At 35.0% G+C, this 21,523-nt stretch overlaps 1 protein-coding gene across 1 annotated transcript in view; it reads right to left on the reverse strand.

Moving 5' to 3' along the window:
- The window catches only part of ASCC3 (activating signal cointegrator 1 complex subunit 3), a 357,501-nt gene that overhangs the window by 18,458 nt on the left and 317,520 nt on the right, over window positions 1-21,523 (reverse strand). The window contains exon 37 of the mRNA XM_064597919.1: window positions 10,806-11,030. Coding sequence (XP_064453989.1) covers window positions 10,806-11,030 — 225 coding nt within the window. The remainder of the gene's footprint in view (window positions 1-10,805; window positions 11,031-21,523) is intronic.

A 21,523-nucleotide genomic window follows, 5' to 3' on the forward strand; every position in this document is an offset into this window, starting at 1 on the left:
AAATTTAGTTTGAAAAGTCTGTGAATTAGTCCTCAGTGTCGTCAAGGCTCTGTGGCTTGGCATGGGACAGATGAGGCACCAGCTCCTCTACCCACAGCCCCCTTAGCATTCTGACTTATTCCCTCTCCTCTTCCTCCCTTTATCCTTTCCTCTCTTTAAGGAACTTTTTCTCTTTTTCCTCACATCACCTGCTAGTCATCCTTGTGTATCTATTGGTGGCATAGGGATTGCAACAACCACATGAAAATAAGATCATGACAAAGGCTGAAATGGCTAGATAATGTTGCTACTTCTGTTCAAATTAGATGACATAAAGAATACACTGACAGAGTTTAAGATTTATTTAGTCTAGTATGAGAGAAAAAGATTTTCATTAATTTAGAGAAGTCAAGTGACTACTTATGGAATGTCATGAGAACGCAAAATACTATGGGAAGATCATCAGAAACAATGGAAGTCTGTGAAACTCACAGCCAAGAGGAGTCTAAGGACATGACAACTAAATGTGATGTGGTATCTTGAATGGGATCCTAGAAAAGGAAAAGGACATTAAGTACACTAAAGAATTCTAAGTATGGACTTTTGTTAATAATAATGTATCAATATTGGTTCATTAATTGTGACAAATGTACTTTATTAATGTAAAATGCTAATAATAATACAAATGTACTTTATTAATGTAAGATGCTAATAATACAGGAAGACCAGGTGTGGGATGAGTAGGCCCTCTCTGAACTATCTTTGCAACTTTTCTGTAAATCTAAGACTGTTCTAAAATATAAATTTTATTAAAAAAAAAAAACTATGGAAATTCATCCAAAGCAGCTTGTTAAAATATTAGTTGTTAGACATCTGCTAGAAAATGCACTATGGGGGGTGCCTGGGTGGCTCAGTCATTAAGCTTCTGCCTTCGGCTCAGGTCATGGTCCCAGGGTCCTGGGATCGAGCCCCACATCAGGCTCCCTGCTCCTTGGGAAGCCTGCTTCTCCCTCTCCCACTCCCCCTGCTTGTGGTCTCTCTCTCTGTCAAAAAATAAATAAAATCTTAAAAAAAAAAAAAGAAAAAGAAAAAGAAAAATGCACTATGTAGTTCAAGGGCTCCCAGAAGTTTTACAATGATGGGAAAACCTGAAAAAAAAAGCTTTCTCGACAGAAAGGCATACTCCTTTAAAGGCTCAGGTCAGTTGCAAGTAATGATACAGTATTTTATCAATACTTAAAATGCTATAAGTACATTTGTAAGACTCTTTTTCAATAGCAACAGTTGTTCACTGTAACTTTCTCCTGAACTTTTACCCCCAGAAGGTTAGCATTCAGGAAGCTCAGCTGCTGTCTAACAAACTTAATTAATCAAAAAGTCATTTCCGAGCTGTAACTATGAGTAAAAGCGCTTCGAGTGTGCTAGCAAGCCTACAAGTTAATCAAAATGCTAATGCAGTACAAATTAAAGTTGTGATTAACATTTCACAGTAGCTGCTTAAGTGAGTTGATCACACAAATGGGTTAAGCATTACTCATTTCCTACAGCCCCAACCGGGAAAAGGGTTGTTATGTGGGTATGAGGAGAGGAGCTGGGGTTGTAGAAGGCTCCTTCATAATAGCATCACATCATCAATAAACCATCACCAAATTCTCATACAAAAGCTTTCAGGTAGAGTCACCCAGGGGGAAATAGCCTTCCAAATTATATTATAGTCCTTGAAGGGAGATTGCCTATAAATCCACAAGAATAAGTAAAGGTGTTTAATACCTCAAAATCCACACATTTGTGTTAGTTTTGGAAATGCTACATGCATTAGCTCTGTGTTGCTTCTTGGAGGTGGGGGTGGGGAATGGTACCTTGTTTTGAGTGTTGTTTCCCGTGTCCTACTGAGGAATTAAATGTACCTTTGATACATGCAAAAATAATTACTAACTGGATAATGATTCTATTTTTATTAAGTTTTTATTTTAATTTCAGTATGGTTAACATGTGGTGTTATATTAGTTTCAGATGTACAACAGAGTGATTCAACTGGATGGTAATTCTGCACCACAGTGTGGATCTTTGCATTTGGAAGAATAATCATTCAGGATGAAGTTCCTTTAGAATTATTTGCTTTTAAATAGTCATCCATTAATAAAACTTCATCAGGCTTCCATGGCAAGATCTGAGCTCCTGGCAGTCTTGCCAGGAAAGCAGTCTGAATTAGACTTTCCTGTCTCTATGAATTTGATAAGGTCACACTAATGTTTACAATGAACAGACTACATTTGTTGGTAGACAATACAGATTTGGCAGATAATCTCAAAAACATTGTGAGAATCCACACATAATAAATCTCCCTTTTCAATCCTCTCCTAATAAAGAACTAGAAAGGAAAAAGTGAAATATTTATTCATTCTATTCACCATGATATACTGAAATGTACTACATGCCAAGAATTATGTCCAAGTCGCCTTGTCAGTGACATTATAGTTATTGATACAGTTCTAGCCTACTTTGGATGATGCAAAATCCTCCAAATAATATGCTCATAGGATTAATATTCCTTGAAACATATCCATAAAACAGATATATTTAAAACTTGATAGTGTAATTTTCATTTTAGGATCCTTCAAACACTTGAGTTGCAGCAATTAACTATTTTTTTTAACTTCTTTAGATTACAGATTGCTAAATATGTATAATCCAATTTTGGAAGTCTAGAAATGATTTACTTATAATCCACCCATCTTTTTCTCCAAATGATCTGAAGCAGCTTTCTGAAGTCTATTGTGCTGTACTGTTCACTTAAAGATAATCTTTTCATTTGGTCTAATTATAAGCATTTAAAAGTGTGAAAGGATTCTAAGAATATACAGAAGATTTTATCTGCCATTTGCTATATCAAAACATTTCTTACAAGTATTGGATTAAGGATTTGACCAAGTACTTCTTTTGTTAAGCTTAGCAATACCTGGCCTACTTTCTCTGCTAACTGTATTTGACTCTATGATTCTAAAACTTGTTCACTTAATTGACACTGACATTCTTTAATACATTGAAAAGCCACTGAGCATGTGCTTACTGCACCCTTAGGTAAATACTCCTCAAAGGTTACATTAGTCTTGCTCCATGGCAGTTTTATCTGCTGGCATCATCAAATATTTCTATGCTTTTTAATCTACTACAAATAGAAATCATTTGTTAATGGAAATATAGACCCAGCCATAGTCATAGTATTTCTCAGTTAAAAGAATTAAGTCAATGAAAAATATTCTTATCATTACATCACCTTTTCCCTTATCCTATTCTTTCCTGTTCTCAGACTCGAACACGTGCATATATATATATCTTAAATTTATTGATTCAAATCTCTTAAAAATAGATTGACAATGCAATATGTTTTCAGAGTAGCTGTGGGTTACAGAAAAAATATAATACTGATTATCTGAAATGTAATGAATGCACTTTAAGTTTATCAGAAATGGTTTACAAAGATGTCAAATTATTGTTTTGAAGTTTGGGCTAAACAACAGTTTCACCAATAAACTTTTAGAGATTTGTTTTTGCAAAATTAAGAAGGTTCTCTGACTGGAGAGAAGTATAAACACCTATTCAATTCATATATTTCCTCCCCTTTATTTTTGACTAGCACAATTTATGATAATTGATAAAGCCCTATTAGAACATGTTAGATGGTAACTAGACTATTGTGGTGATCATTTTGCAATGTATACAAATGTCAAATCACTGTTTTGTACATCTGAAACTAATATAATACTGTGTGTCAATTATATCACGATTAAGAAAAAAATTCTCCCTGCCTTGGTACTAAAAAGACCCAAAAGAACAAAAGCATGTTAACATTAATTTGAATGGCATATGAGCTACATATTATCTCCTGTATGCAAGGGAAGAAAGGCTGAAAACAGTAGTTCCAAAAGACCTGGGCATTAAGGAAAATAATGCAAAATGGCAGCTCCTATATTTGAGTTAGATGCAAGAATTTATAAAACAATGGAAACTTACCTGCCAGAACATAGCTTTGAGGCACTGAATCACCTAGATTATTATCAAAGCAGGTCCCCTGGCTTACCTTTGCCTACTTTCACTAGGACAATGGAACACGAATTCAATCTATATAAACATGTGCCTTGCTTGGTATACAGAATATACAGAATATAGAACTTTACAGTCTTCCTCAATAGTAAAGAGGAGATGTCTGCTATTTTTGGGGTATTGGTAGTTCTATAGCTTGGGGAAAGGAATCGCTGAGATTGTCTATTGCTGCTAGAAGTTTGAAATTTTTCAAAAAGAACTGGTGTGATGGACAAAGGCTGCTTTCAGGGGAGCCCCGTTAGTTGGTGGTGATTAACCAGTGAAAGAAGCCAAGAACCTAACCTAAGCAGTGTAGGCCAACTCTGAAGAATGAAACAGAAACATAAAATGTGTGTATGTGTGTTTTAATAGTATATCTATGCATAGGTTGTTCTAGTATGCGTATACTACATTACAGGGATATTTTATAATTATGATGGCATTTCTCTTTCCCTTGACAGTTGTATCAATAATCTGATCTTTCTTCCATTATTTCCAATTTTTGTAGTTTTAGGGGAGAATGTGGGGAAGTAAATGGTTAATTCATTGGTGTATCTAGAATAATATAAAAACCTTGAGAAAGAACATAAGCAGTTGATATAAAAAAGGCAAACAGGCTCTCTACTGGACACTGTAGAGTGATATAATAAAGCAATTACAAATATCAGCAATATTAATAAGTTGCTCTTAGAAACTGGTTAAAGTAACTACAGATTGTTGAAGGGAACTAGAGTAAATAAGTGGAGGTGATTTGAGTATACATGAACAGGGAGTGATGAATTAAAAATATTATTCATAGTCTAGTGGGAATTCTTGGTTTTAAAAAAGTAGAAATTCCTATGAAGTTCTCATATTTTAAAACAAATTCTTACTAGACCATGTAATATGTTATTACATTTTTAAATACAATTTTTAAATCCATCCTTATAGGACAAAGGGAATCTGATGAGATATACCTTTATTACATATACCAACCTATGCTGAAAACTGTTTTTTGATGTGATCTTGGGAAAATTACTTAGTGTTCATCTGTAAAATGAGGATAATTGTATTACTTCATTAGGTTATTATAACAAATGCAATGTAAAGCAAGTAGAACAGAGCCTGGTACAAAAAAAAGTTCTCAAAAACTGTTCAGCACTATCATTGTTAATGATGGTCTGTCTTATGGGCCATCATTATATAGTGATTTTTTGGTGTGGGGAGCAGGGATAGTGCACAATTCTCCAAATAATTCTGGTCAAATTTGGTATTTATATACATTAACTCCAATTTAAATTTGGAAGCAAAGGTCTCCAGATACCTTTCTAATCAACCTACAGTCACATTTCTGTGTATGTTCTTCTTTCATAGGATAATAGAATCATCTTATAGTCTTTAAAGGCACTGATGCTAAAGTCTTTTAAAATAAATATTAAAATACACACAGATATTTTGATATATTAAATTTAGGCTGCAGCAGCGTTAGCTGACAGGTCAATCTATTTTCTACCACGTCTGAAAGAAACTTTCCTAAATAGCCCAGCAACCTGAATGCAGAATTGTACTTCGAAGTACACAGCCCTCTGGTTCTCAGTTCAGAGTCAGCTCCTCCAGCCCTGGTTTCCCTTTTTCCATGAAACACTTGAAAGCATTCAATTACTGGGAAGTTTTGCTATAAATACCAAAGAGGAGGTAGTGGGAGTGACTAAGATATAAACTTGTACCCTTATACTATTTGGCTCAATATTTTACTTAGTTTTCATTTAAATGAAGATTTTAAAGATTTTATTTTTAAGTAAAAAGGAAGATGATTTTAATGTAAAAACTTACAGCACTTCTTAGAAAAGATCAGAGATAACAGATCAGGATTTAAAATCCTGGTATTTCCACTGGTTTCAGTATGGACTGCCTTGACAAATCACCTTTAACAAAGTTATTTAACTTCTCTGAGCATCAATTTCTTTGTCTCTTCATAAAAAAGCAGCAGAGAGCTAATCAAAACACCAGACACCAGTGGTTCTGGCTTTGCTGTCAAATTTGGAAAATTCTGCCAAGTCAGTTTAATTTTTGATACTTCTTATTTGTAACCTTCTCATAAAAGCTAAAAAACATAAAGTTTTCCTTTGGTACATCCAGCACAGAAAGTATGTCCTTTCACTTACAACATTTTACAAACATATATTATAGTTAACAGGATCAAGAAGAGGATTTCAAAGGCGAATGGCAAGAATAATCAATTCTGTGATTACTCAATTTATAAATTAGAACATTTTAAGCAGATTTTAAAAACTGAGATATGCACAGTAATTTTTACTTTTATTTTTGTTCAGCGGGATAGAAATGGAAATACTAGTAATAGTAACATATTAAAAGGAACCATTACAAAAATACCCAAACCAAAAAAATGACTCAAATGATCTAGATATATAATTTCAATGGGTACAAGTAGGGAGGGCAGGCTGTTTGGTACATTCTGACTTCAAGCAGGGAAGTAGGACTACACAACTATGTTTTTCTTTTGTGAAAGATCCCCTAGGACATGGGTAGTCAAGAGTTTTCATAATCTAAATGATATAAAAGGTATGTTTCTATAAAATAAAGAGCATAAAAAAGCTTTAGAGTAAATGACTATGATAAAGCAAGGAAAGAAAAGAACTACTAAGAATGAGAATACTAAAATAGACCTATTTCCTTGAGTCCTCAAATCATTGTTTAATTTATAAACATTAACTAATGCCCTATTCTTGTGAGGTGTTATTTTTACTCAGACTTGAGGGGTTAAGTGACTTGCCTAGCACCTTATACTAAAACAAGAGCAGAACTGGATTTATGGTAAGAGCTGGTAGCACTGAGTCCCACACATAGACCCAAGGTCAGGCTCATGTCCCACGAGGGTAGTAGTATAATTTTCAATCAGCCAGCAGGGCTGCAGCTTGGAAAACTGCTTGAACCAATACTTTTTAAGGCCAACAATATCCACGTTATCAAATGAGAAAAATAGGGTACAATAATAAAATTGTCAATCAGCCACAGAAAATTTTACCAACTCTTGATTTTCTCCCCAAAATCTCCACTGGCAACCCTAATATTCTTTTCTCTTCCTGGCTTGCCTACTTTTATTACAATCTTACAAATTACAGGAGTGAGAGGATTTAGGATAAATCTAAAGTTTTTTAGCAGGTGGCTTCTGAAAAGCCAACTCAACATTTAAGATGATCATAACTAATAATTTATAATAAAGAAAATTCCACCACAATGACTATAGGGGAGTCATTAAATAAACTATGACCTTCACATGAAGGAATACAGTGCAGCCATTAGAAATCATGTTGAGAAGAACATTTAGTGTTAAAGAATATTTAATGTTATAAATTATTAGGTTAAAAAGTTTATAAAACAGCATGATAAAAATCTGCAAAAGAAAAAAGTGAGAGAGCATGTATGTATATGCATAAATGTACAAAGAAAAAGAGCTGTTGAGCTTCCAAGGACAAAAAAAACAAAACACAACCATTGTACTCTAGCTAGTAAACTTGGTTTTTGTAGGAAAAAGGGTTAGTAATTCTAAAATGACATCAGGAGTATGCTAGGATTGAGGAAATAGCAAATATGTTTTGAATAATAAGAGCCAGGTTTTTCACAGGTGGAGAAAGGACTTATAAATTTAAAAAGAAGAGTGAAATGAACCTTTTGGTACTGGATTGGAATTGGAGGTATTGGAAATGAACTCATGGTTTTGTAAATACAAATGTTTTCACACACATACACATATACACAGAGATAAGTAGATATGCAAATGGGTAGAGATGTCTGTCTGCATACTTATATTTCCTAGCTTTGTCCAGTGGGTAGGTCTAGAGGCAAAGATACCCAGATAGTGCTGGAGTCAATAAGCCTCCAGATTTTAGTCTCTACACTATTCTCTAATAAAAAGAACCAGGGCTCTTTGGAAACATGGCTGATTCCAGTGCTAGCGCAGGCAGAGGTACAAGATGGAACACTGCAAGGTGATGTTAAAATAATAATGTGTACATGTCAAAGGGATAGAGGAACCAGTGTGAGAGGCCCCAGTGGTTGATGCTGAGACAATCTGTGCAGCAAAGTAAATAATGATAGCAATGGATTTTACCCAATAGAATAAAACAAAAACTCATGAGTCTATACTTATATAAATAAATAAGTGAATAAAATATAAGTAAATAGAGAAGAACAAGTTCTTCCTTCCAGTAGAATTCCAGGGAAAATGGAAACAGAAAATCAGAATAGTAATAATTGCTTCAGGCAATTCAAATCAAAACTATAATGCAGTATCACCTTACACCTGTTAGAATGGCTAAAATCAACAACACAAGAAACAACAGGTGTTGAAGTTGTGGAGAAAAAGTAACCCTCTTAACCAACTGAGCCACCCAGGCGCCCGAAAAAGTAACCCTCTTGCACCGTTGATGTGGGAATGCAAACCGGTGGAGCCACTGTGGAAAACAGTATGGAGGTTACTCAAAATGTTAAAAATAGAACTACCTTATGATCCAGCAGTCACACTACTATTTACCCAAAGAATACAAAAACACTAATTCAAAGGATACATGTACCCCTATGTTTATAGCAGCATTATTCATAATAGCCAAGACATGGAAGCAGCCCAAGTGTCCACTCATAATTGAATGGATAAAGAAGATATGGGGTATGTGTGTACCTGTCTTCCTAGAGAGGTAAACCATGTGCTGCTTACAACAGGATGTCAAAAAATATCTGTTTATTATAGCCTTACTTCCCTAATTCCTGAAAGTTTGTACTTATTCTATTTTATGAAATATTCCTATTCTTTTAGATGATATAATTAAGTTTTTTTATGATAATAAAAATGTTAGAAGCTAATTTTAAAACATTTAAACATTTCAGAAAAGCATAAAGGAGAAATTAAAAACCACCCACAATCCTGCTAGAAATGGCTTTTGGTGGACACTATTCTGCATCTTCTCTCTAGGTATACTTGCATATATAGATATTTTACATACATGTAGAATTCACAAATGAAAATGTAACATTTTACAGCATTCTGTAACTGGAAAGATACTTAGGTTATTTACAAGTCTTTAATTTTGTAAATGATGCTATAATGTACCTCCATGTACACAGACCTATTTACTCTACCTTAAAAACACCCTAAGTTTTTGGGAAATTTTAAAAATTTTTTATTGCAGAAATGTCCAAAAAAGGTAAAATGTAGAAAATCAAATCTCTCATCATCTCACTCCCTTAGGAGCGCTTCGCCAACACTGCTCCTCTCCCAATCATCTCTCAGTAAATGGCAGCTCCATTCCTCCATTTGCTCAGGAGAAAAGCCCCGGAAAACTCTCTGGCTCCTCACTTTCCCTAAAAACCATTTTCCAATTCATCAGCAGACTCTGTTAATTCTGAAAAAAAGAATACAGGAAACCAACCAATTCTAACCAATCTCACACATACCAACCTGGTCCAGCCGCCATCATTTCATGCCTAGCCCTAAAGCACTCACGGTATGAAAAGTTCATTGATAGGGTTTCAGATTCCACATTGCAACTTTCAAGAAAAACCACATGTCAAGTTTCCATGTAGTGTCAAAAAAGAATATCCTCAATTACCTGAAAAGGCTATAAAAAATACTCTTCCCCTTTCAAACTACATATCTCTGTGAGGCTGGCTTTTCTTCATATACTTCATACTTTTTTTCATAAAACATCATATTGTAACAGACCGATTGCAAAAGGAGATATATGAATCTAGCTGACTTCTATTAAGCTAGACATTAAAGATATTTGCAAAAATGTAAAATAATTTTATACTTTTCACTAACTTTCTTTATTGTCTTAGAAAATAGTTACCTTTCCTGAAAAATCATGTTATTTCTATTAACATATAATGGGTTTGTTATTATTTTTAAATAACATAATAAATATTTGAGAATTTTTCAGTTTTAATTAACATGGTAAATATTCATAAATATAACCAACATAACCACTAGTGAACCACTGCTCTAGCAGCTTACCTCTCAGAGTAAAAGCCAAAATCCTTAACGGTTTACAAACTCCCTACCTTGACCTGACCTCATTTTCTCTGAGAAAATGATCTCCATATCCACTGCTTCTTAACTTCACTTCTAGTGCCCCTTTCCACCTTCTTTACAATGGTCTCCTTTATTTTTCTTTGACTATACCAAGTAAGTTCCTACATGAGAGACATGGCACTAGCTTTTTGTAGTTTTTGGAGTATACTCACTCAGATAATCCTATGGCTCACTCTTCTTTTAATTCTTTCTTTAATGTTATTTTATAAGCAAGACAGTCCCTGAACACATTTAAAGTAGTGAAAAACAACACTTTCCATCTTTCTCTAGATTTCCTTTATTCTACTGTATTACTTAAAAAAACCCAACAAGACAGCAGTTATCACCCCTTCACTTATATTTTTAAATGTCTTTTCCATCTCAAGTGAAAGCCCATAACAGCAGGCAGTCTTTTGCTTGTTCACTGCTGTATGCTCAGTACTTAGAAAAGTACCTGGCATTTACTTTTACTTTCAATTTTCATCCAATGGTAACTGAAATTGTCATCTTATTGCATTTATATTTGCCTTTTACTTTGAAAATTCTTGATTTGATTCATTAGATTTTTCTCAACAATGTTATGATAAAATATTTTAAATGCAAGTATATTTTATCCTAGAACAGGGGGAAAAAAGCAGAAATGATGGGATAAGATAGAAGTATTAGACTTTCATACCTGACATACTCTGAGTGCTTGGTCCAAGACTGTTTTGGTATCAGTGTCATAATCTGGGCAGGGCAGCATGGTTCTGCTGAGATGTGCCTGTAGTAGGAGATGTGCTTTGGTGTGAGGGCTATCAAATGAATGAGGATTAGATTCAAAGGGAAGACATTTTGCCAGTTCACTATTCATATGATCTTCATTATGTCTTACTGGCAAATCTGTGTATTCTTCTGCATCCTGGGGAAAAAAAACACACATACACATATATATACATATAGAAAATAATGTTGGATCAAAAGTATAATAATTAATGTACTTCTTAGCTTAACTACTGACATTTAAAACATCGTTTAGAAGAACCATAAGGCAACCAATCATGCCCCTTAGAACTTTGCTTTATTCAATACTATTATTAATATGTAAGTGCAAGCTAATAATGTACAATATATCTGAAATGCATGAATGCTCTTCTTATTTATACAATCAACAAAAATAACAGAGGACCTGCTGGGCATCACACAATATACTTAACATTGGAGCCACAGGAGTGAACCAGAGAGTTCCTCAGGGACAGATAAGTTCTACAAAGTACAATGAATGTTATTATATGGTAAGTACAGGGTGCTGAAGAGACATTCAGTTTGGGGACCTACTTATTTTAGAGAGTCAGGGAAAGTTTCTTGGAAACAATGACATTTAAGTTAAGATCTATAGGATGAGTGGAAGGAATATGGCAGGGCTGGGGCAGGGAGGTTGAGGATAAGATTGGTGAAGTAAGAAAAGGATGAAAATAAGAATCATTAACTTAAAATTTATTGTAATAAATCAGATTAAAATAAAGTGATTTGAAATTGAGAGTTTCCAGTTCCACATGTAAGGAGCTTAGAAGTCACCATTCTAACCTAACAACAAGTAAAAAGCTGAACAAATTGAAAGATCAACAACTCTTCTTGGATCCATAAAAGAGGAGAGGACATGGGGCAAACTGCTGCCCCCAAGATTGGAGACATAGGCAAACACAAGGAGTCATAGCTAACAGAAACAGATACTCATGAGCAGAAACCACCAAGGGAACCAGTGCTGAAGTAAGAAAACCTGAGCTGTAACTGTTGAATTGCTGGAGGATCAGTGTGGACAACTCAGAGTTAAAAACTCCAGGAGGACCCAGTCTTAGGGGAACCCCCCAAATATTGTGAAATTTACCTTCAGGAGCTTGGCCAGATTCCTATGGGAAATATCAGAGAAAAATTCGCTGGAGCTTCCAGCAGGAGGTTCCAGCAGGGGGTTTCCAGTTTGAAATATGCCAGAGAATTCTGTTCTTAACAAGGCCTGCTCTCAGGAGAAACTAGTTAACTACAGCCTAACCTAAGGTACTATTAGAGCTTAAATGACCTGGGGTAAGGGAAATACCCAACTTCAGCCACTGTAATCATCCTGTCCCATCTAAGAGGGGAGAAAAAACCTGAGAAACACTTCACACCTGTGAAATTCACAGTACTGAGGCCTGGCTCACTAAAAGATTGAGACCTAATCATAGAACTATAGCATATTTCTCCCCACTTCACCAGCACATTACTAAAGGCCTATTTACAGCATTTTTTTTTTTTACACAAAGTACATTATGTCTGGGTATCAAGAAAATATTACAAGATATAGCAAAAGGTAAAAACAAACAAAAAACCCCGCCACAAAATGAAAAAAAACAAAAAAACCTACCCAGTTTGAATAGACAGAGCCAACATAAGAATGGCAGAGATAATGGAATTACCAGACTGGCAGCGATATTGGAATTACCAGACTCGGAATTTAAAACAACTATAATTAGTTGCTAACCAACTAATATATGCTAAGGGCTCTAATGGATAAACTAGATAGCATTAAGAACTGATGGGCCTGGGTGGCTCAGTTGGTTAAGCATCTAACTTCAGCTCAGGTCATGATCTCAGGGTCCTGGGATAGAGCCTGGAGGCAGGCTCCACACTTAGCAGGGAGTTTGCTTGTCCCTCTGCCCCTTCCCCCATTTGTGCTCTCTCTCTAATAAATCAATACAATCTTAAAAAAAAAGAACAGATGGGCAATGTAAAATGAGATGAAAATGCTAGAAAAACCAAAAAGAAATGCTAAAGACAAAAAACATTGTAACAAACATGAAGATCTTTGAGGGACTTATTAGTAGACAGGACATGGCTAAGAAAAGAACTTCTGAGCTAGATGACATTATCAATGGAATCTTCAAGAACTAAAAAGCAAAGAGAACAAAGACTGAGAGAACCAGAATAGAATATCCAAGGACTATGAACAACTACAAAAGGTATAACATACACATAGTGGGAATACCAGAACAAGAAGAAACAGAAGAAATATTTGAAACAATAATGACTGAGAATTTCCCCAAATTGATGTCAGACCCAAATCACAGATCCAGGAAGCTCAGAGAACACTATGCATAATAAATCCAAAAAATCTACACTGAGGCATATCATCTTCAAACTTTGATTCCAAATAAAGAAAAAAGTCCTGAAAGAAGCTAGAGGGAAAATACACCTTATAGAGGAACAAAGATAAGAACTATATCTGACTTCTCAAAAACCATGCAAGCAAGAAGAGAGGGGAATGAAATATTTATTTATTTATTTATTTATTGATTGATTGATTGATTGATTGATTGATTTGATTTATTTATTTGACAGAGAGATAGACAGAAGAGCACAAGCAGAGGGAATGGCAGAGGGAGAGAGAGAAGCAGGCTCTGCACTGAGCAGGGAGCCCGATGCGGAACTTGATCCCAGGACCCTGGGATCATGACCTGAGCCAAAGGCAGATGCTTAACCATCTGAGCCACCCAGGTGCCCGGGAATGAAATATTTAAAGTGCTGAGAGAAAAAACTCACCAACCTAGAATTTTGTACCCTATAAAATTACCCTTCAAAAGTGAAAGAGAAATAAAGACTTTCTCAAATAAAAATTGAGTTAATTTGTTGCCAGTAGACATGACTTATATGATACATTATAAGAAGTTCTTTACAGTGAAGAAAAATAATATAGGTAAGAAACTTAATCTAAATAAAGAAAGGAGAGAATAAGTGAAGATAACATAAAACTTTACTTTTTCTTTTCTTTTTTTATTTAAAAGATTTTATTTATTTATTTGAGAGAGAGAGAATAAGAGAGAGAGCAAGAGAGAATGAGAGTGGGGAGGGTCAGAGGGAAAAGCAGACTCCCCGCCGAGCAGGGAGCCCGATGTGGGACTTGATCCCCAGACTCCAGGATCATGACCTGAGCTGAAGGCAGTCACTTAACAGACTGAGCCACCTAGGTGTCCCAAAGCTTTTATTTTTCTTATTGTTAATTGACCTGATTAACACTTTGTTCAAGATAATAATAGCAACAATGTATTTGATTATGTATATGTATATATCTTACATATATATGCTTGTGTGAGTGTATATGTGTGTGTGTGTGTATGCTTATATATAAAGTGAAATGAATGACAACAATGATACAAGAAACAGGAGGGAGGAATTAGTATTATTGTGTTATTATAAAGTATTCACACCACCTGTGAAGTAGTATGATGTTAACTGAAAATGGAACTGGAATAGTAGTAAATGTATATTGTAAACTGGGGCAATCACTAAAAAAAGAAAAAGTATAACCAATATGCTAATAAAGGAGAAAGTGAAATCACATAAATGCTCAATTAAAACCATGAAAGGCAGAAAAGAGTGGAAGACAAAAATGGGAACAAAGAATGACAGCAGGGGCACCTGGGTGGCTCAGTCGGTTAAGCGTCTGCCTTCAGCTCAGGTCATGCTCAGTGGGGAGTCTGCTTCTCCCTCTGTCCCTTTCCCTGACTTGTGCTCTCTCTGTCTCTCTCAAATAAATAAATAAAATATTTTTTTTAAAAAAAGAACGAGGGCAACAAATAGAAAACAGTAACAAATATGGTAGATATGAATCCAACTGTAACAGTAACCACTCTGAATGTCAGTGGTCTAGATGATTAAAAGACAGAGACTGTTAGAGTGGATAAAAAAACACAACCCAACTATATGTTGTTTACAAGAAACCCACTTTAAGTATAAAGACACATATAGATTAAAAGTAAGTGGATGGAGAAAAATATACCATGCTAACACTAATCAAAAGAAAAGCAAGGAGAGCTAATATTAATTTCAGACAGAGCAGACTTTAAAGCAAGGAAAGTTATCAGGGAAAAAGAAGGGAATTACATAATGATAAAGGGGTCAATTCACCTGGAAGACATAATTTTTAGTGTGTATGTGCCTAACAGAGCATTCAACTATGTAAGTGCAGTGAGTGAGTGAATGCAGGACTGTCTTAATATCTGAAAATCATTTAATATAATTCACTTTATTAATAAACTTAAAAAGAAAAACAACACTATCACCTCAGTTGATGCAGAAGAAAACATTTGACAAAATCTAACATCCATCCCTAATGAAAGCTCTCAGCAAATTAAAAAAGAAGGGTACCTTCATCTCTGAGAAACCTACAACTAACATCATATTTAACAGTAACTGAATGCTTTCCCCCTAAGATCAGGAATAAGACAGGAATGTCTTCTCTTTGTATTTCTATTCAACACTGCACCAGAAGTTTCAGTCAGTGCAAACAGACAAGAAATAAAAGAAACCCAGATTGAAAAGAAAGAAGTAAAACTGTCTTCATTTGTAGATGATCATCAAGGTAGAAAACCCAATGGAATCTACAAAATAATCTAGAGTAAGTGAGTTTAGCAAGGTTGCAGGATATAAGATTAATGTATAAAAATTAACTGTATAATTATATTTCTGTATATCAGCAACCAACAATCAGAAATGAATAAATATATAGCATAAAATATATGAAGCACTTAGAGATGAATCTGAAAAAAAAAACAAAAAACCCATGAAACACCTCTACACTGAAAACTACAAAACACTGCTAAGAAAAATTAGAGGACCTAACTAAATGGAGAGAGACATATCCTAATTCTCCTAAACTTGATCTATAGGTTTACTATAATCTCAATCAAAACCACAGCAGACTTTTATTCCCCTTGCGGTAGAAATTGACAAATTGATTCCAAAAAGAAATAAAAGGCATCCGAATCAGCAAAGAAGAAGTCAAACTCTCACTCTTTGCAGATAATATGATACTTTATGTGGAAAACCCAAAAGACTCCACCCCAAAACTGCTAGAACTCATACAGGAATTCAGTAAAGTGGCAGGATATAAAATCAATGCACAGAAATCAGTGGCATTCCTACACACCAAGACAGAAGAAAGAGATATTAAGGAGTCAATCCCATTTACAATTGCACCAAAAACCGTAAGATACCTAGGAATAAATCTAACCAAAGAGGCAAAGAATCTGTGCTCAGAAAACTATAAAATGCTCATGAAAGAAATTGAGGAAGGCACAAAGAAATGGAAAAACATTCCATGCTCATGGATTGGAAGAACAAATATTGTGAAGATGTCAATGCTACCTAGAGCAATTTACACATTTAATGCAAACCCTATCAAAACATCATCCACTTTTTTTAAAGAAATGGACCAAATAATCCTAAAATTTGTATGGAACCAGAAAAGACCTCGAATAGCCAGAGGAAAGTTGAAAAAGAAAAGCAAAGCTGGTGGCATCGCAATTCCAGACTTCAAGCTCTATTACAAAGCTGTCATCATCAAGACAGTATAGTACTGGCACAAAAACAGACACATAGGTCAGTGGAACAGAATAGAGAGCCCAGAAATGGACTCTCAACTCTATGGTCAAATAATCTTCGACAAAGCAGGAAAGAATGTCCAATGGAACAAAGACAGTCTCTTCAACAAATGGTGTTGGGAAAATTGGACAGCCACATGCAGAAGAATGAAACTGGACCATTTCCTTACACCACACACAAAAATAGACTCAAAATGGATAAAGACCTAAATGGGAGACAGGAGTCCATCCAAATCCTAAAGAAGAACACAGGTAGCAACCTCTTCAACCTCGGATGCAGCAACTTCTTCCTAGAAACATCGCCAAAGGCAAGGGAAGCAAGGGCAAAAATGAACTATTGGGACTTCATCAAGATAAAAAGCTTTTGCACAGCAAAGGAAACAGTCAACAAACCAAAAGACAACCGACAGAATGGGAGAAGATATTTGCAAATGACATATCAGATAAAGGGCTAGTATCCAAAATCTATAAAGAACTTATCAAACTCAACACCCAAAGAACAAATAATCCAATCAAGACATGCGCAGAAGACATGAACAGACATTTTTCCAAAGACATCCAAATGGCCAACAGACACATGAAAAAGAGCTCAACATCGCTCGGCATCAGGGAAATTCAAATCAAAACCTCAAAGAGATACCACCTCACACCAGTCAGAATGGCTAAAATTAACAAGTCAGGAAACAACAGATGTTGGCGGAGATGCAGAGAAAGGGGAACCCTCCTACACTGTTGGTGGGAATGCAAGCTGGTGCAGCCACTCTGGAAAACAGTATGGAGGTTCCTCAAAAAGTTGAAAATAGAGCTACCATATGATCCAGCAATTGCACTACTGGGTATTTACCCCAAAGATACAAAAGTAGGGATCCGAAAGGGTACGTGCACCCTGATGTTTATAGCAGCAATGTCCACAATAGCCAAACTATGGAAAGAGCCAAGATGTCCATCAACAGATGAATGGATAAAGAAGATGTGGTGTATATATACAATGGAATATTATGCAGCCATCAAAAGGAATGAAACCTTGCCATTTGCAAGGCCATGGATGGAACAGGAGGGTATTAGCTGAGTGAAATAAGTCAGTCAGAGAAAGACATGTATCATATGATCTCACTGATATGAGGAATTCTTAATCTCAGGAAACAAACTGAGTGTTGCTGGAGTGGTGGGGGTGGCAGGGATGGGGTGGCTGGGTGATAGACATTGGGGAGGGTATGTGCTATGGTGAATGCTGTGAATTGTGAAGACTGTTGAATCACAGACCTGTACCTCTGAAACAAATAATACATTATATGTTAAAAAAAAAGAAGATAGTAGGAAGGGAAAAATGAAGGGGGTGGCAATCGGAGGGGGAGATGAACCATGAAAGACTATGGACTCTGAGAAACAAACTGAGGGTTCTAGAGGGGAGGGTGTGGGGGGATGGGTCAGCCTGGTGATGGGTATTAAAGAGGGCACATACTGCATGGAGCACTGGGTGTTATACGCAAACAATGAATCATGGAACACTACATCAAAAACTAATGATGTAATGTATGGTGATTAACATAACATAAAAAAAAACTAATGATGTAACGTATGGTGATTAATATAACATAATAAAATTAAAAAAGTTTTAGCTCATTTAAAGCACACAATTTAAAAAAAAAATTAAAATTCATATGGAAATGCAAAGGACCTAGAATAACTGAAAGAACTCTGAAAAGTAACAAAGTTGAAGAGTTAACAATATCTGATTTCAAGATTTTAATTGTAAAGCTTATCTAATCAAAAAAGTGTTCTATTAGAATAGAGTCCAGAAATAAATACATACCTATATGGACAACCAACTTTTGACAAAGTGTGAAAGGCAAAGCAGTGGAGAAAGAATAGTTTTTTCAAGAAATGGTAGTAGAATTAATTGGGAATCTACATGCGAAAAACCCCCCAAAATAAAGCAAAATGAAACAGTTCAATCTCTACTTTGTACTGTATATAAAAAATTCACTCATGATGTATGATAGACCTAGATATAAAATCTAAAACTATAAAACTTCCAGAAGAAAAACAGGAGAACATTTCTGCTACCTAGGGTTAGGAGAAGATTCCTTTGATAGGATAACTTAAAGCATGATGTATAAAAAATTTAAACTGAGCTACATCAGAATAAAAATCTCTGTTCTTAAAAAGACTTTAAGAGAATTAAAATATAGGCCATAGACTGAAAACATCTGCAAAGCATATATCTAATACAGGACTTATATACAGAATGTATAAACTCTCAAAACTCAAAGTGGGAATACAAACATCCCAGTGAAAAATAGGCAAAGATTTTAACAGATATTTTATGTAAAGATATGCAATACCATTAGTTATTAGGAAAATAAAAATTAGAATGGCCAAAATTTAAGTGACTAACATACCAAGTACTGGCAAGAATGAAGAAAAATTGGAACTTTTCCTACACAGTTGGCAGGATTTACTATGTTACAATTGCTTAGGAAAACAGTTTCACATTTTCTTAAAATTTAAACCTACAACTACCATGTGGCTCAGCTATTCTATTCCTAGTGATTCACCTAAAAGAGAGTAGATGTCCACACAAAGATCATACACAGTAGTTGATAGTAGCTTTACTTATACAGCCAAAAAAAAAAAAAAAAAGAAATGTCCATCAACAGATGAAAGGATAAATTATATCCATACAATGGATCCATACAATGGAACTTTACTCAGCAATAAAAAGAATGAATTATTGATACTCACCATAATATGGATGGATCTCAGAATAATTATGATGAAAGAAGTCAGATCAAAAACAGTACATACTCTAGGATTTGCAAACTAATCTACAGAGACAAAGCAGATTGGTGGTTGTCTAGGGAAGGGGTCAGGGTGGGCAAGTGAGGGAGTTAAAGCTCACAGAGGGGTATGAGATAACTTCTGATTTGCATCTGATAGGCACAAAATTCCTGCCTAGTTAAAAAAACTATGTGATGGAACCCCTGAAGACTGTATCATTTGGAATTCAATAATATGAAACAATTAGAGTATTCTACTACCCATGTATGTTTTCATCTTTTCTTGCTTGACTTACAATTTCAGCAACCTGTGCCTTTACTGTATGCTAAGAATATACTACAAGACTACTAAAAAGATAGTTATATCCTTATGATAAAAATTCAGACTATATTAATAGGCAAATTCTTATTTCAAAAACCAAAAGGAATAAATTCATTTAAGCAAATATTTGTTGACTGCCTTATGAGAAAGACATACATTATTCAACCAATCACATAAATAAATGCAAATTTAATAAGGTGACAAGTGCTATGAAGAAGAAACGTATAGAAGCATGACAGAGGTTAGCCAAGAAATTTGACTGAGTTAGGAAGGTCATAAAGGCTTCCTGAAGAAAAAGGCAGGTAAGGTAAGATACAGAGATCAGCAGATATTAACTAAATGAAGAGAGAAGTGAGGTGTTCTAGAACAGTACATACAAAAGCCCTATAGTGGGAAGGAAAATCATGAGTCTAAGAGACTAAAAAAAAGTCTAAAAATAACTTCAACTGATTTAATATAGTATGCTGAAAAATATTTTAAATGAATATCTGAAATATTGTTTAACTGAACTAGTTATGTTTCATCTTATTTTGCTTTGCATTGGTCAAAAATATCACAGCAATTCTATACTATTTTAAATGCTAGCTTCACCTTTTGGACTGCTTCGTGTATAGATGTGTATGCTGACATATTAGCAATTAATCATTTTTTGTCCCTATGTGTCATGTTGTCCCTATGTGTCATGTTTCATATGCCATTTCAACTCTTTCCTGTCTGTTCTCTCTGAAGTCATCTGCTAAAGAAGGACCAGTTATACATGACAGTTATATTATTTTTGATTTCAGGTGAATTTCAGGACTGAAGCATCATCACATGACGGCCGATTCATCTCAATGTAATATTTGGGCTCCATCCAAATCCCTATCAGTGACTTTCCACCTATTCGAGGCTTGCCAAATGGTTAAGAAAAAATGAACAGCAGATAAGAAAGAAGATGGTTCAGAAATCTAAAAATGTGACCTTTTCCTTCAAGGAAATTAAAATGATATTGGAGGAAAATTTATATAAATAATTATTTTAAGTGTAGAATAAAATATTGTTATTTAGGGAAGAGCACTTGGAATGAACTGGGTGTGCTGGAAAGTTTCCCAAAAGAGACAGTGTTTGTTCTAGGCTTAGAACAATTTGTAGAAGAGGACAGAGGGAGAGAGATTCCTTGCATTCCATGCAGAGAAAATAACATGAGCAGATCTATAAAAACAGATAAGGAGGGGTCTGAGGTTTAAGCCTCAGGGATGAAGAGAATGATGATGCTATTAATTGCAGAGAAGTTGGGAACACTCACTGAGTTGGAGCTTTCTGTCAAGCATACAAAATACACTTAAAGAGAGGGTAATAATCCAGATAGTTGGGTGGAGGTGGAGGGAGAAGAAATCAGCTTTAAACCTGTTTCATGGCCTAACATTTTATTCATATTTAGATTTCTTTCTACTGTTCAATAAATACAACTTCTGATCTTTTAGCAGAAGAAAATCAATAGTTATTTTAATACTGCAAACTGAATTGGCTCTCTAGGTTCTGGATATGTAGGAAACAGGATTAGGCTTACAAATTATATGAGAAGTTCAATTAAAGAAAAATTATACAGAAAGTAAGAATTTGGCTAAAAGCACTAATAGTATTATCTAAGTAATCTACTCCCCTCAGAACAATCTTATTCAAATTTGATTATATGCTTTACACACCCTACCCCCCAACACACACACAGAGGAAGGGAGGGAGAGAGAGATAGAGGGAGATTGACTGATTAACAATACAAATTGGGCATTTCCCAGGCTTAGTTCCCAAATACCTCTCTAAGTGTGAACATCTTTCTGTATTCTGTGGTTCTAGCATCCAAAGATGCGCATGATACACATCTTCATAAAGCATGACTTCTAATGTAAGCCAATTCCTT

Source organism: Mirounga angustirostris, unplaced genomic scaffold (genome assembly GCF_029215605.1).
Source record: "Mirounga angustirostris isolate CCGP_5_RB_7025 unplaced genomic scaffold, mMirAng1.0.hap1 SCAF_8, whole genome shotgun sequence".
In the NCBI taxonomy this organism is placed as follows: Eukaryota; Metazoa; Chordata; class Mammalia; order Carnivora; family Phocidae; genus Mirounga; species Mirounga angustirostris.